Here is a 15,658-nt window from a genome sequence, read left to right as displayed (position 1 = left end):
CAGATTTTACTATGACTATGTTGAGAACAGAAAGAAAGAAAGAAATTTGTAGTTATTTAGAAACATGCATATGACAAAAAAACTATTTCCCAACACATTAATTCCAGAAATCTCAAGGCATGTTTAGCAAATTGACAAAGATTAGATACTTATAACAGTTTATAAGTTATTATAAGAAATCCTAAAAGTGAAAATTACCGAATTCATCTCACAAAGCTTGTACAGACATTTTGCTGACACATACAAAATTATGCACGAAAATGAGCAAATTAAATTTATAAATATATAAAAATGACTAATAAGCTTCAGTCTTTACATGCAAAGGTTTAAATATCATGAAACTGCATTGATGGAACACAGCATGTCAATGCTGAGTAGGGGAGAAAACTTGAAAAGTTATTTTATGTCATTTTATATGTGTGTGAACAAAAGAGAAAAGAAGAGTTCTCTTAACATGATGTGGGGTTTTTTGACTCAGTATTTCAGAGAATAGGCAAAAATGGGAAAGGCAGAATTGTGGCCAAGTGTGAGGTAATGGCACAGGAGATTTGGTTGCCAAACAAGAGTTTGAGTGTTCTAATCATGCCCCATGTCACAAAGTACCAAGTGTTAGAATGCCAGAACATGGTGTTCACATTCATAGTAGAAATCCATCATCAGCTAAACTTGTCTAAAAGCAACATCTTTATAGACACACTCAGAGATGCATTTCTATAATGACTCCAAATCTAATAAGGTTGACAATGAAAACTAACTAGACATCATACAAATGAAGAAAATAGGTTTAAACTTTATATTGGAAAATATTTGACATTTTAACAAACATAATAACTCAGCAAAGTAGATTATATAAACAACCTGAGGAAACTAATCCCTAGATATTTTTCTTTAAAGAATAAACGATCTGTAAGAATATAGAAAATTAGCTTCCAATAAACACATTAAGATTCAATACAGATTAGTTCTTTTCAATAGGCGCATTTTCCTTGGATTGCCTGCTGCACTGAGAGGATCAAGCTATCTCCCTGCATTGTTCATTCTAATATTTATGAAGAAATTCCAATTCCCTGGGGAATCCAACTCTTCAGAAACTGACCTTGTGGAGATGAAGCTCACAGTGAAGGAAAGCGAGTGCACAGATGTGCAGCACAGAAGTCCTAAGGTGGAGAGTGATGGAGAACTGAAAACCAAGCTGTAATGAGTTTTCTACTGGCCTGTGCAAGGCCATGAACAGAACGAATTTCACTAGTTTTGAATCATGAGAGGTATGATAGGAACTTTTACCTTTAAAGACCTCAACAATTATTTTTATTCATGATAAAAAATAATTACTGATAGCATTTTCAGAATATTTCTCAGATAATATGTCTATGGTGATGCACATGCTGAACTTTAAAGCTGCCTTCATTTTCATGTTGCATTTTCTCTTTTAACTCAATCAAGGGAAGTGTGTGTTTCCTACACATCTTCAAATAGATTTGAAACTTTACTACTCCCAAAACAGTATTTAATTTCACTGAATTTATGCTTCAGTGTTAAAGGTATTTAGAGATGAAAATATGCATTCTAGTTGTGCCACATTGAGAAAGTTATCTTTTCTATGTTCAAGATGTCTGCATATGTCTGTACTTAGGAGTTGTCAAATTTTTTTAGTTTAGTCATGATGTTTCTAAGATTAGACTTCTCCCTCATGAGTCATCTCCTGGTTTTAGTCCCTTCTTTCTTTACTCCTCTCAAAATGTCAGTTAAACATTTTGTTTAGAGCACTTACAGACTTAATCAGGTTATTAAAAATCACATTGCAAAGATTTTTCTGACCTATTTTTCCCTAACAATTCAAAGCCGTTAATGAAATTTTTTCTTAAAAGCAACTATTTGAGAAAGCCAGTACTTTCAAAGGTCCTTTGTAAAGATGGAGTTGTATCTCAGAGGTACTATGCTTGCCTAGCATGTGTGAAGCCCTGCATTGAACCAAAAGATAGAGTAAACTACTGACAATATAAAATAAAATAAAATAAAATAAAATAAATCAGGGTTGGATTCAGTATAAGATGTTCTCAAAGGCTACTTTCTTATCCTCAGGATGCCTCTTTGGTTCAGTCATTTTTTTTCATGTGTCCTCAGAACACATGAATAAAATGATAACATGTTTATAACTATAATTTTATAATAAATTACAAATTTATAATTAAAATTAAACTATAACATGAATAAAAATACCATGGCTATTAACTTTCAAAATCAGAGTAAAAGCTTTAAAGTGAGACCAGGCAAATAATTCAATGGAAAGGGATATTTGCCACCAAGCTTGACATGGTAGCTTTGATCACTGGGACCAACATGGTAGAAGAAAGGAACAAACTCTTACAATTTGTTTTATGCCTTCTAATACTGTACTATGGTGTATGTGCTCCACCCCACCCCAAAATACACACACACACACACACACACACTTTGGGGGAGAGAGAGAGAGAGAGAGAGAGAGAGAGAGAGAGAGAGAGAGAGATTGAGATTTAAGCAGTGAATCTTGCTGAAAAGGAATTTGGCTTAATAAAATTCAAACTATTTATAAAAAAAAAAACAAAAAACAAATTCAGTTTGTAGTGGCTAGAATACAAAGTGCCCTTCTCAGCTATGGCAATGGGGCAATAGGATATTTCCTGTTGATAATGCTGTCTGGGTGGGTGAATTCTTGAAGGAGAAAATACGTCACTGGGATGAGCTTTGAGATTTAAAGGTCTCACCCTACTTCCAGTTCACACTTTGGATTGTTCTTTGAGGATATAAAATCCTAGCTTCCTACTTCAGTCACTATACCTGCTGCATGGTGTCATGCCTCCATGCCATTAGGGACTACAATCCTTCTGGAATCATAAGCCAAAATAAACTCTCTCTCTCTCTCTCTCTCTCTCTCTCTCTCTCTCTCTCTCTCTCTCTTTAAGGTTGCTTTTTGGTGTTTTATCACAGCAGTGAAAAGTGACTGATAAAGAAGTCACCTTGTATTGAGTCTGACCAAGAAGGAAACAATTTTAAGGGACAAAGAGCCTTGTTAGTGATTTAGAGTTGTGGCTCAAGAAAGCATCATTGTCAGAACTATTCTGTTCCTTAACATCCTTCCCTTTGTCATGAAAGTGAATAATACAAAAATGGAATGAATCCCTAAAGATAGGGAGGATAAAGTAAGGAAGATGAGTGGTAGAGGTCAGTACACTATAGCTATTTCTGCACAGTAAACTGGGAATTTCTACAGATAATGGCAGAATGAATGCGGGTACAATCTCAGCGGCTTTTTGTGGAAACCAAAATGTTCATGTTGACAGCTTTCTACTACTTGAACTACAGCCAATCTATTTCCAAGAAGGAAAAAATGTATTTTGCTCTTGCTTCCAGAGGTCTTAGGCTATAATCAGTTGGCCCTGTAGAGAGAATGTCTCATTTACTGTGTAGAGGTATAACTTGTCAATAATATTTGATGGCCAATGACAAAGACAGGATTAGAAGGTGGGACATCCAGCTGAAAGAGAGAGAGAGTTGGGAGTAGGAAGGCTCCCTATTCTGACTTGAAGGAGTAAGAAGCATGAAACTGAAGAGAGTTAACTAAAAATATAGTACATACAGAATAGTTTAAATGGGTTAATGTAAGTTATAAGCTGGTCAGGGAAGAAGTCCAAGTTTATATCCATGATATTTATTCATAAATAATTAATTCTTAGAGTTGTTATTTGGTAACTGGTGCACATGGAACTCCAGTTACATGGCCCTGCTGCTTTGGGCCTATGTCTGTGTAGCACATTGGGGGAAAAACTCATAGGAAGTAAGCTGCTGACTTCACACTGGCTGGAAAGCAGGAAGAGAGAGATGGAAGGGGCCATGGACCGAGAATCTCTTCCAAAGGCTTATTATTATGGGCCCAAATTCCCCCCTAGGCCCCATTTTCTAATGCTTCCACCATCATTCAATAGCACCTTGCTGAAGACTGAGATTTTCACACATGGGCCATTGAGGGTAATCCAAACCTAAAACCACAGCAAAGAGAATGCAGACAACCTAATTGCAGTGCTTTCTAGAGTTATCTTCCAGTTGTTATAGTTTCCTGAATTAGTTAGTGTGTACTATAAAAGAAGAGTTTCATGGGGATGGAGAGATGGCTCAGCAGATATGAGCATGTGCTGCCCTCGCTCAGGTTCTGAGTTTGGTTCCCATCACCCACATCAAGAGTCTCTCAACCACCTGTGACCCCAGCTCTGGTTGATCTAATGTCTCTGTCCTCCCAAGTACCTGTGCTCACATGCATATACCCAGTGCCTGGGACTTACCCTTATGAAGGTGGTCATCTTACACTTCTTAGTGGGGAAAAGAGTCCAAAAATATAAGCAATGGAGTACTTGGGGATGTCCTTGTGGTGCCCCTGAGGTCTGAGGAAGTAGGTTATTATTCTGAGTGAGCTTTATTCTCAGCAGTGTGTGATCAGGGCATAGCAGACAGATGACAAGGGAAGCAAGGGAAGAGGCAGGGTGTCCTGCCAGTGAATCAGTGAATTATGTTGAGTTTAGACATATAACAATTCTAAATTGTTATATGTCTAAACTCAACATAATTCATAATAATTTATCACTGGATGAGCTATAATCCAATGTAACTAAAACTGCAGAAGTATATATATATGTGTGTGTGTGTATTATATATACATATATATATGTATATATAATACACACACACACACACACACACACACATATATATATATCAAAATCACCGAAGCTGGAAAACGAAACAGAAAGGAAAGGAGAAGTATAATTGTATCTTGTTTGCCTTGGTGTGGAATTGAGCTTGATAAGTTATGTTCTATCATATAGTGGGAAGTATTGAAAAAGTGACGTCCAGCTTGCTCCTGGCTGCAAACTTGCTCTGCCTCAATGGTCCCACATTCTAGCAACCAAATAGAACTGCCAAGTTCCCACACTATGCCCAACACCAGCAGGTTACCTGGCCCCAGCTGGGTATTCTCATCTCAGCAGTCTCTTCAGCCCAGAGCCCTGAGATGTTGGCATGGTCACTGCCTCCACCCACAGCCACCCTCAGCCTCCAAGGCTCTAGGCTTGGCCCTAGGCCAACTTGCCACTTCCACAGCACTGGTCTTAGCCCCATGCTATAACCGCTATCTTCATGGATAAATATCACAATACCCAGTAACCCAGTAAATCAAAACTCTTAATGCTTATAGTTAACCAACCAGATTTGTCCCTTTTGACAGTGACAGAGAAATGGCTCCTTTGGTATAGAGGAACAAGTTTCCTTTGGACCTAACATTGCAGCCATTTGTCAACTTTAAGAGGTGACATACTCTGCTCTATAACTGCTTTTCAGCTTTAATTAGAATGTGTGTGTCAAAGCCAAGGGTGACTGGGATGCCAGTCAATGGTTAGGAGAAGGCAGAGTAATATAGTTTGCATTCCAGGTCCTGTTGAATAACCTGCAACTAGCAAAGTACAAGTAGCTTTGGGCAGTGATGAATGCCAGTCTGAAGCTCAGGGTCAAGTTGACACAAAATTGCATCAGAGCATCAGAAACGTGGGGTTTTGTCAGCTTTTTCCATAAGTCCAGAGTTGGCTAAATTTAAAGGACCACCTGAAGCTAGCATTTTTGCATGACTTGCAGTGTTTAGTTGAATGGAAATTCCTGGGACTGATACAGACTAGGGACAGAGAATAAAGCTAAGGAACTTAGGGGGGAAATTGTTATCTTGGGTATATACTTGACATTTCTAGGTCTGTGGTCATGATAGTTGGGACAGTGGAAAGTCTCAAGATCAGGGAAAGGAGAGAACACATCAATAGGAACAGGCAATGGACAGGGAAGCTCAGGCAGCTGACTATATAACAGGATACTTATCTGGTTTACTTTGGACCTGTTACATGTAAATTCAACATATGACTACATGGAGCTTACATTAATTATTTAAGTTTACAAAAAGAGATTAAAAATTGCATATATATATAATTATATACATATAATTATATATGTATATATATGTACATATATATACACATATATATATGTATATGTATACATATATATATCAACATTACCATTGTTTGTAATTCATACAGAAACAGCAGGTATCTATAAACAGCTGGAGTAGACACTAGACACATGCCTTTGAATCTTATCAAAAGCTTGGGAAATTGTACAAATGATTTTGGGTTAAGACATAAACATTTTTATCCTCTGTCCAGAGGACTGGATATATATGAGTTGTTTTAGCAATAAGCAGCACCTTTGTGTTTATATTTAGAAGAAAACCAAAGGAAATTTAAATGTTTGCAACTTTGACTATGATAATAATAGTGCTGAAGTGTAACATGTAATTTTATAAAATGCACTATGGCCTTCCCAGAGCCGCACTCTCAGCTTAGCTCTGAGATCACACTCCAGCCAGCCCCTTTCACCCAGCTATACCAGCTGCCAACATCTGCCCTAGCTGCCATCTTTCTCCTCCTGCCCACCTTAGTTCCACGGATAGAAAACAGTTTTATTATTTTAAAATTAGCCAGATAACTCAATGGGTGGGCGAAGAATTTCCTCTCCTAATCCTATCAGCAAGCATCCTCTGACCTCCTTCGACCCTGCTCCTGGCAGAGGCTACAAACTCTAGGTGCCCCAAGACCTACATGTTTACAGCTTCCTACTGGCTCCAACGCCTGCTCAGATATCCCCCCTTCTCTCCCTGAGTCTTCTTTTTTGCCTCTTGGGATCTAGAAGTCCCACCTTTTTTCTTTTGCCAAGCAATTGGCTTCTGCCTTTTTCATTGACACAGTTAAGAACCAGTTAGGGAAACACTACCTCCCTCTACACTGAAGCGCTCTCTAACAGGCCCATGTATAGAAAACACAGGCCCAAGCATGGCAAATATGGCATCAATAAATTTTGATTCTTACCCTTCTCCCAGCCCCCAAGGTCTATTCCATTATTTGGCTACTGACTCATTACTGAGATAAAACCCAAGTTGTAACAATCAAATTTGATTATTTGTTTAATATGTCCAATGAGGACTTACCAGCTCACACTATTGTAGACTCCCTCTTTTCCTTCTTAAAAACCCATTTATGCAAAATACAAACAAAAACAAGCAGACAAAACACTTGCTTTCTTGCTGGTGCTGCTACTATTTGCTGTCTGTCTTTGTAGCTTCCTTCCTCTTGTCCTGTAGGGTACTAAATCTTTGTGTTGAGAACTTGGTGTCTGGGTATGTCATCTCTGGACATCTAAGTAGGCCAATCTACATTTCAGTGTTGTCTGTTGTCGTGGCTTGGGCAATGACGCAGACAGTTTTACAGGAACTCCTAACCTAGTTCTTGCACTTTGCACACCAGCAATTGCTTATTTACTTCATCCAACAGTGGCTAATTGGTAAGTTTTACCTCACTAACCGTCCTAAGTGTTACCATAAGATACCATGTGATGACAGTTAATTGTTCAGCCTGCCCACCACACTTTCTTGTGGGGAAGGGGAGAAAAAAACACCACCATGGACTTCATCTGCTGTGGTGTATTCATTTGCATGACCATTAGGCACATTCTGTTCATCTTAGTTTGGTTGGTAGTTTTCCATCTGCTTTTGGTGGTCTCCTCCAGGAACCAGTGTCTAGCCCTTAAAGTCTGAAAATCCTGTGGACAGGTGCCAAATTTCTCTTTGGAATCACTGTCCAGCTTTTGATGACAGAACTTGAGTGATGAACCCCTCCCTTACAGAGGCCTCTTTATCAGCTGCTCAAAATCCAGGAGAGGCCCTGGGCTGTAGACCCCAGCTTCCTAGCACCAGTAGCAAAGGAAATCTGTTTTCTCCATCTTAACTGAAAACGTCAACACATACCCAGCCATTACTAGTACATTCTAGCATTCAAAAATAGACCGAACACACCCTAGAGGACAGAACAAAATGGTATCCTTTATAATTTCATAGGCACAATGACTGAAGCAAGGAGATATACTTGTAGTACCTGAGTTTCAGGTCATGGGAAAGGCCATTGCTCCTACACCTACACCCTGGGCCAGCCCAGGGCAGAAGTGAGCCTAAGGTTGTTGTGTGGTATTGCTGCAGGAACTGCCATGGTAGCAGCATATTCTCTCCATGCATCACTGACATCTCTGTAAGGATGGTGCCTCGACCATAGCTACCAACGGTCAGAATGATCTTCCTATCCTGACCGATGGTTCTACTTAAGAAAAAAAGGGTGAAAAAAAAAAAAAAGGCCAATGATCCCTGAGATTGATATAGAAACCCACCAATATCTGAGTTCCTTGAGCTCAGGACTTGAAATCCCACCAAACCTCACCCTGGAAATCTCTGCCCTGGAAAGCTCCACCCCCTGAAAAATCCTAAATAAGCCCTGCCTACTGTTCAATTCTCTGCTGCTTTTCACTCTAGCAGAGAAAGCCATCATTCCTGGGCTTTCCCTCCCAGTAAACTTTTAATTTTGTTGTTCTGTGTGACTTTGTGGTGGTATTCCTTAGCTTCTGATTGGCAGGATACCTTTCTGAGCAGAGCTATCTATAACTCATTTGCTGGGGAGACCAGATTATTTGCTTTTAGGATAGATTTATATACAGATTTTGTCCGGATCATGTGGGGAATTTCATCTGTGGTTCAGAACTAGGATAGGGAAAATAAGTCACTGAATCCAAGTAGAGAGCAGTGATAATTGCATGTTATAAACAGGTCTTTATTTCCAGAAAGAGAGCACAATAGATATTATAAAAAAAAATACTAATAAAAAGAAGTCTATGGCTCCAAGTAGAGAGTATAACAGATAGATCATATATTAAAGTCTACAAGAAACTCACATTCTTTAAACATGGGCTCCATGAGAATTTGGGGTCAAAATCCTGGTTTGACTAGCTACCTGTGTCTTATTAGCAGGTATTAATAGAAGTGTGATTAAATTGTTTTTATGGTTAGAAGGAGAGAATATAGATTTTCAAAATGAGTAGTTTTTTTGGTTGTTTTATTATTCCTCTGGAATAGAAGGCAGGATACAAGATTTCCTGGTCGCCAACTGAAAGATATGCTGATCTGGGAGAAAGGTTTTGTTTTTGCCTTTTTTAGAAAAGGTGATTAATGTCTGTACATCTTCCAGAGTTATATGGATCAGGTATGACAAAAGGAGAGCCCATGAAGACTAGATTCCAGAAAGTCAAACAAAAAAGTTTATCTTGATGATACTAAAATTTTGTTTTGAGATTTGTCTACTACAGACTATACAGCCTTGTTGAATCTCATCCTCAGATATGCTGAACTGAACTGGTTGAATTCCTGATCTCAGGGACTTTCAACCAGATCCAATCAGGACACAGGACTAAAACAATTGTTGGTGGGGCCTTCTTAAGGCCAACCAAGTTCCCCATTTTTCCTGCCCTTCCCCTATTCAAAGATATTTGAACAGGGGGGAAACAGCTAGAATTGATTGTGTAGTCATAATCTCATTGGTAGAAATTTTTATAAGAGTTACTAAGTTGAATTAATAATTTCTTTGGTCCAGAATTTATTTTGATACAGATTTAAAGTTTTCATTGCTATAAATTTTTATTGATATAAAATTGGGATTAATATTCTTACTCTCATATAGATATTGTCCCTATACAACACACTTAAAAATACAAGGCTTAGACTCAGTCCTTCTATAATTGTTCTTATAAGCTGATCTGAGATGATTAAGTCTTTGAGTTTAGGGCCAGATAGCAAAATCTTGACTCTGAGTTAATTGCTTGCAATATTTTTTTTTTCTTTAGAAATAGCTGAGAGTATTGAATGAACAACAGTCCAGATTACTTTACATAGATAGATGGTTCTCAAAAAAACATAGACTATCCATAGAATGTGGCATTTAATATTATTTATTCACTTTTTGTTGAGGCATCTCTGCTCCTACCAGCTCCCCATTCGTGGATTCAAAGAAAAAGCTGAGTATCTCTACCTCCAGGGGAGGTTGTACATTGTGGCTGGGTAGTCATGGGCAGAAATTGCCTATTTCTCCTACAGACCTGCACCATTCTTGAGAGGACACAAGTTACAAGGTTAGGACAGCTTAGTTCTGCTGAGACAGAATAAGCTAGTCCTTAATAATTTCTGTTTTACAAGGTTTGTCAGATGATCGTGGGCCAGAAGGCTGAAGACTGATGCTCCAACTTTCTGACTTACTGGAGCTGTATGGGTAGGCAGCTGTCTCTACTGTTTGTCTCAGTTCTGAAGGCTATGTTAGGCTTCCTGTATTTTCAGATATTATTAGTCATTCTCAGATTTCTGATGGGGTTGAAAGACTAGCCATAGTCTCATAGCCAACTGAAGCTATTTAGCATTGAGAGAATATATTTGAGAAGATAGTTTTCAGATAATATACAAACTATACCAGGACATAACATGAATTTATAAGCCTTTTAAAAGTTAAGTAGATAACAGAATGGTCTATTTAATTGACAAAAAAAAAAAAAATGATGGACTGGGTGTTAGGTGTATTTTGAACTTTATAAATTACAAAATGGTAATAGTTGTGCTCAATCTATATCTGAGAAAAGAGCCTTTTAATTGTACAAAAAGGGGAAAGTGTTGTAGATAGCTCTGGTGCTGTTTGTATTTTGATGCTAATTCCACTTCCCCAGGAGTAGCTGCCTGGGATGAGGAGTGAATCATGTACTCAGTTGACTTCTTGTGAACCTTTCCCCAATGAATAAAGATTTCAAAGAACCAATCACTGGGCAAATAGGTAGAATCTATGAGTCAAGAAAGGGAAGAAAGAAGAGGAAAGGGACTTGGCTTGGGGATGGGAGAGGAGCATGGAGGTCAAATTGTAAGTAGCAGAGGCCTCAGTTCAGGTGGCAGATCCATTATGATCCATTATTGGAGGATTTAATTTAGAATGACTAACAAATTAGGATGCTAGTTGTTATGCCCAACGATTTGTTACTTGTTGATTCTAAACTACGTTTATGTGGTGTTTTCCTTCACATGGTGACTTAACTGGGTTCCAGAAAGAAGGGTACTGTGGCAAAGTGTGGGTTTACAAGAGGTACACCCCAAAAAGCTGTGGTAATTTGGAAGTGTGGGCCTGGTATGACAGTGTAGAGTGAAAAATTATAAAGACCATTTTATAATGTATATACAGGCTTTCCTTTAAAGGACATGAAAAATATAGAAAGTTTTTATGACCCCTAGACCTGAGCAAAAGAATGCAGGTTCACTAGTTCAAGGAAGAACTAATTTAAGAATGTAAGATTTCAGGCCTTCATTGCCCTGAGATACATTAGGGAGCAGTACATTATCCCTGAGTCAGAGGACACTTGCTGGATTAACATTCCTCAAGCCTCAGGGAAGAGAACCCACCTGTGGGTGGGGAAGTCCCAAAGCAGGAAGACACATTTCTGACCACAAAGAAAGATGCAAGTCATCTGGGTGGTTCCAGGAACTAGCTAACTTTCCACTGTTTTTATGTTATGTTTCCATGGATACCCCTTCCCCTCCCCCTTGAGGTCTTCCCAGTGTCCCAGAAAGCTGTAATTTAAGTCTAACTAGATGCTCTGTTAACCTAGATAAGCTTCTACCTGCAGGAACTGCCCCCCCCGCCCCCATCTGATACAGCCTGCTGATGTTCAAAAATTGTAAAGCAACCAATCATGTGTAACCACGTGAAAATTCCTCCCTTTCCCAACCCTGTGCTATAAAAAGCCCCTCAGCTTGCTGGTCTTTTGTCAAATTCTGCTCCTGTGTGGGCAAGCAGTTTGACCATTGGCTGGCCAACTCTCCCTAATAAACCTCTGCTGATTGCATCCAGGTAAGGTGTCTTGTGATTTTTGTGTGGCCGTGACTTCTGGAGACTTGAGTAAGGGTCTCCCGAGTTTGGGGGTCTTCAACAGCGACTTGCTATGGGAACTTAGTGAGTCAGGTGGAGAGATTTTGGAGCTCCAGGTCAGAGAGTCTGCTGAGAGAACTGTTATATTAGCAAGTTGTAAATAGGCCTAGTACTGTTTGTATTTTAATGCTAATTCTACTCTTCTGGGGGGTGGGGGCTGTCTAAAACAAGGAATGAGTCACATACTCAGGATTTCTTGTGAACCATCCCCTAATGAATCAAGGAACCAATTGCTGGGAGAGTAGGAGGCAGCATCTCGGGCACACAGAGAAGGAAGAGAAGGAACAGGAGAGAGGTTAGAGGTGGTTCGGATAGAACAGTGATAGGGCAAGAGGTAGATACTTGGTCTCCCCATTTATGTTGAATCTGCCAGGATTCACCACTGGAGGACTCACATTTAATATTGCTTACAAGATTAGCATTCTAGTTGCTGTGCCCAGAGATTGAGTAACCATTGACTCTGAACTAAGTTCGTGTGGTGTTTTTCTTTTTGTGGTGACTCAACTGAGTTCAAGAGAGAAAGGTTTGGTGGCAAGGCGTGAGTTTACCTGATGTTTACTACAAAGGCCATGGGGTTTTTGAAGCACCAGGCTGGGGTGGTAGTGACCTGCTAGAGGGAACTTAGCAAATTGGGTGGAGAGATTTTGGAGCTCTGGTGCCAATATGGCCTGCTGGTGCTGGCAGTAGCATGGGAACTGCCGATCATTTTTAATAATTCCCGCAACAGGTGGCTCCTACCGTGGGGCAAGAATCCACTAGAAATTTAAGATTATCCTGAGAGTTAGAGGTTTTTTTTTTTTTTTTGCAAGTAGCTGGGTAGTGTTGAGACCACTCACGTGGACTCAAGCATGGGGAAAAAAGAGAAAAAAACAAAACAAAACAAAATAAAACAAAACAAAGAAACTCTGAAGTCCCTTGCTGCAGGCTGCAGGGAGTTGCAGGCTGCCCTGAGTCAGGAGGAGGATGGAAATTGCATACTTCTTAGGACAGAGATGAATTAAACTGTAAATTTATAAAATTGGGATTATTTGCTTTTAGAAAAGATTTGTACACAGATTTTGTCCAAATCACATGGGAGTTTTTGCCCACAGTGCTGAACTATGATAGGGAAAATTAGTCACTGACTCCAAGTAGAGGGAGTAGTGATAGTTACCTGTTATGATCAGGTATTAATTATAAATGTCTGTGGCTCCAGGAAGAGAGCCAAACCAAAAGATGACATAACAAGTTAGCTGCTCAAGGCAGAGAGCCGAACAGATAGATGGTATAAAATTACATTGCTCTAATACGTCTTACAGGATACTCAAATTCTGCCTAATGTGAGCTATTGTTTTAAAGATAGTATAAAGATATATTGCTCTAATATGTCTCACAGAATACTCAAATTCTGTCTAACATGGGTTCCACGAGAATCTTGGGTTATTAGCCTGCTTGGCAAAATAGAAAATTCCTAAAAATGGGCACATACAGTATTTTAGTTTACTTCATTTGCTTTTTATTGTTTTAATTTTCAAAATGGGTGTGTATGGGGCACTGAGCTATGAGAGACAACCAGGCGCCTGGTCGAACGAGCTTCTGAACCCCGGAGACCCTTTGGGATGGCAGACGTTCAGCTCTGTTCCTGGTCCCCTGGTTCTCTCAGCTTCTGCCCTTCACAGCCCCTCCCACAGAGAGAGGTTTATAGCCATCAGGTTACATAGGAATAGTACCCCAGGCTCTCCTCATGCATATGAGGCATCCCCAAAACCTCAGACCAAGCCAATAGGATCACCTGCTGCTAAAACCTTCACCCACCCCAAACTGTATATATTGAGCTTAATTGAGAAGTAAAGGCACACAAGAATCATCCTGTGTTGTTCGAGAGCTTCTGTCATGGACCCTCCCCTCTTCGCCAGCTGGGGGGGGAGAGGGGGGCTCTTACCAGCTCCAGAGCTGTTAACACTGGGCAAGAGATCTGCTCTCTTTCCCTAATACCTAGCTGGCACTTCCTGGCTTAGCAAAGAGCTGTAACACTTCAGAAGATGCCGGCTCTCCCAGAGTGCCTTCGGGGTTCTCCTCTCTCTGCTGCAGAGAGAGTGACAGGCAGCAGCAGACCTTCCCTGCTGACACTCTACCCTGGACCACCCATGGGCAGGGGCAGCAACAGCGACAGAGGCAATGGCTGTTTGCACCCTATCCTCTCCCAAGCTGGAGACTTGGCAAAAGAGAGTGAGGACGGACTCCAAGAATGGAGACCAGACAGAGTGTGATTCAATCCCATTTATTCTTCAGTCTCTCTTTGTTAGGAGCCACAATATAATCTGCCACCCCAAGTTGGCGCTAGCCTTGTGTTTCCCCAGAAGTAAACAATGATCTGCGCAGATGCAAAGGCAGAGAGCCCGCCAAAGTCACTGAATATTGGGTGGTGAGCGAACAGCCAATCAGAAGTGAATACGTCACTCTAGACTGTATTTAAGCCAGGCCCCTTCCACAGCTCAGCCCTTCCGCGTTTTCCATGTGTGTGATACAAAAGTAAAAGGTCCTCGTTCTGCAGTAACTACCCGATCTCTGCGTCTCGTGTTTTCTCTTCCACAGATGGTAAAGGGCTCGGGGGTGCGCGTTAGATCTGGTGCCGAGAACCCGGGAATTTCCAGGCACACAGGAATTTCTAGGCGCGGCGAAATTTCTAGGCGCAGCTGAAGGACCCCGAGACTCGAGGAGGGTTAATAGACTGCAGGTGTGCGAGGTACACCTTTAGGAGATATGCCGGATGTGAGTGTTGTGGCAAGCGGATTTAAATTCACCGCGGCCACTCCATTAACTAGCCTCTTGCTTGTATTACATTTGTTTTATGGCTACTCTGGCATACCAGAACTAAAGTGTGTTAGCAGGCTACAGACAAGGCCTGGTGATAGAATAGGAAGGGAAGTCAAAGGGAACACGGACTGCTGCAGAGTCCATGGAACCACCGGCAGGTGGGGGGAGGTTGGAGGAAAAAAGAATCCTCTTTTATGAAAGAATCTTTGGGAAAGCGTCTGCGTTCCGCTACATGCGGCAGGCAGAGCAAGCCAGGCAGTGGTGGCGCACGCCTTTAATCCCAGCACTTGGGAGGCACAGGCAGGCAGAGGAGAGAGATAGTGAGCATGCCGCGCGCAGCCGCCTCTCGTGGGAACGGGAGGCTGCGGGATTGCCTAGGGGCGTGCTGTGGGCCAGGAGGAGAGGCTATTTGTGCTTACTTCACAGGTGAAAATAATTTAATTTGGGTCCCTACGCGGCTGATGCAGATTGGAAAGAAGGAAGCTGGATTACAAGATTGCGGCTCTGAGTCTCCTAATACTAAAGTTCCATTTGGGAATGAGTATACATTGTGGGAAACTGTTCTCTTGCAGTGTATTCAGATGCTGAAGTACTGCCTATTGTTTATAGCTGTTGATTGAGTGTTACTTACAAAAGAGGCTTTAAAACATAGTTAAACGGCCAATATGCCATTGGCTACAGTTGGTAGCTCAGCCGAGAGTTTGAAAAATTTTGATTTGCCTATGTTTATAGAGAAAAGATACAACACGTGTCTTTTAAGGTTTACAGTTTAAATTTAAGATTTTGAGTAAAAGCAAAATCGCTCAGTTCAGGCCTGCACCTGAACCGCCAAGCCTAAATCGGCAGGCAGAGGGAGGTTAAGTGCATTTACATTTGAATTAAGACATGCAGACCGAGGCCACAGAAGCCCAACTGCTAAGTTTTGTTCTGAGTCTTCACAGACCGGATCCTAGAAATGT

At 40.6% G+C, this 15,658-nt stretch overlaps 1 protein-coding gene across 1 annotated transcript in view; it reads left to right on the top strand.

The window, feature by feature from the left end:
* The window catches only part of LOC117715212 (solute carrier organic anion transporter family member 1A1-like), a 62,420-nt gene extending 47,998 nt beyond the window's left edge, over positions 1-14,422 (top strand). Inside the window, 1 exon segment of the mRNA XM_034511905.3 lies at positions 976-14,422. Within this exon segment, the coding sequence (XP_034367796.1) occupies positions 976-1,198 (223 nt within the window). The 3' untranslated portion in view covers positions 1,199-14,422.
* The last annotated feature ends 1,236 nt before the right edge of the window (positions 14,423-15,658 follow it).

This window comes from Arvicanthis niloticus, chromosome 9 (genome assembly GCF_011762505.2).
Source record: "Arvicanthis niloticus isolate mArvNil1 chromosome 9, mArvNil1.pat.X, whole genome shotgun sequence".
Lineage (NCBI taxonomy): Eukaryota > Metazoa > Chordata > Mammalia > Rodentia > Muridae > Arvicanthis > Arvicanthis niloticus.
The sequence above is the reverse complement of the archived record's forward strand: the minus strand, read 5'-3'. Positions and strand labels throughout refer to the sequence as shown.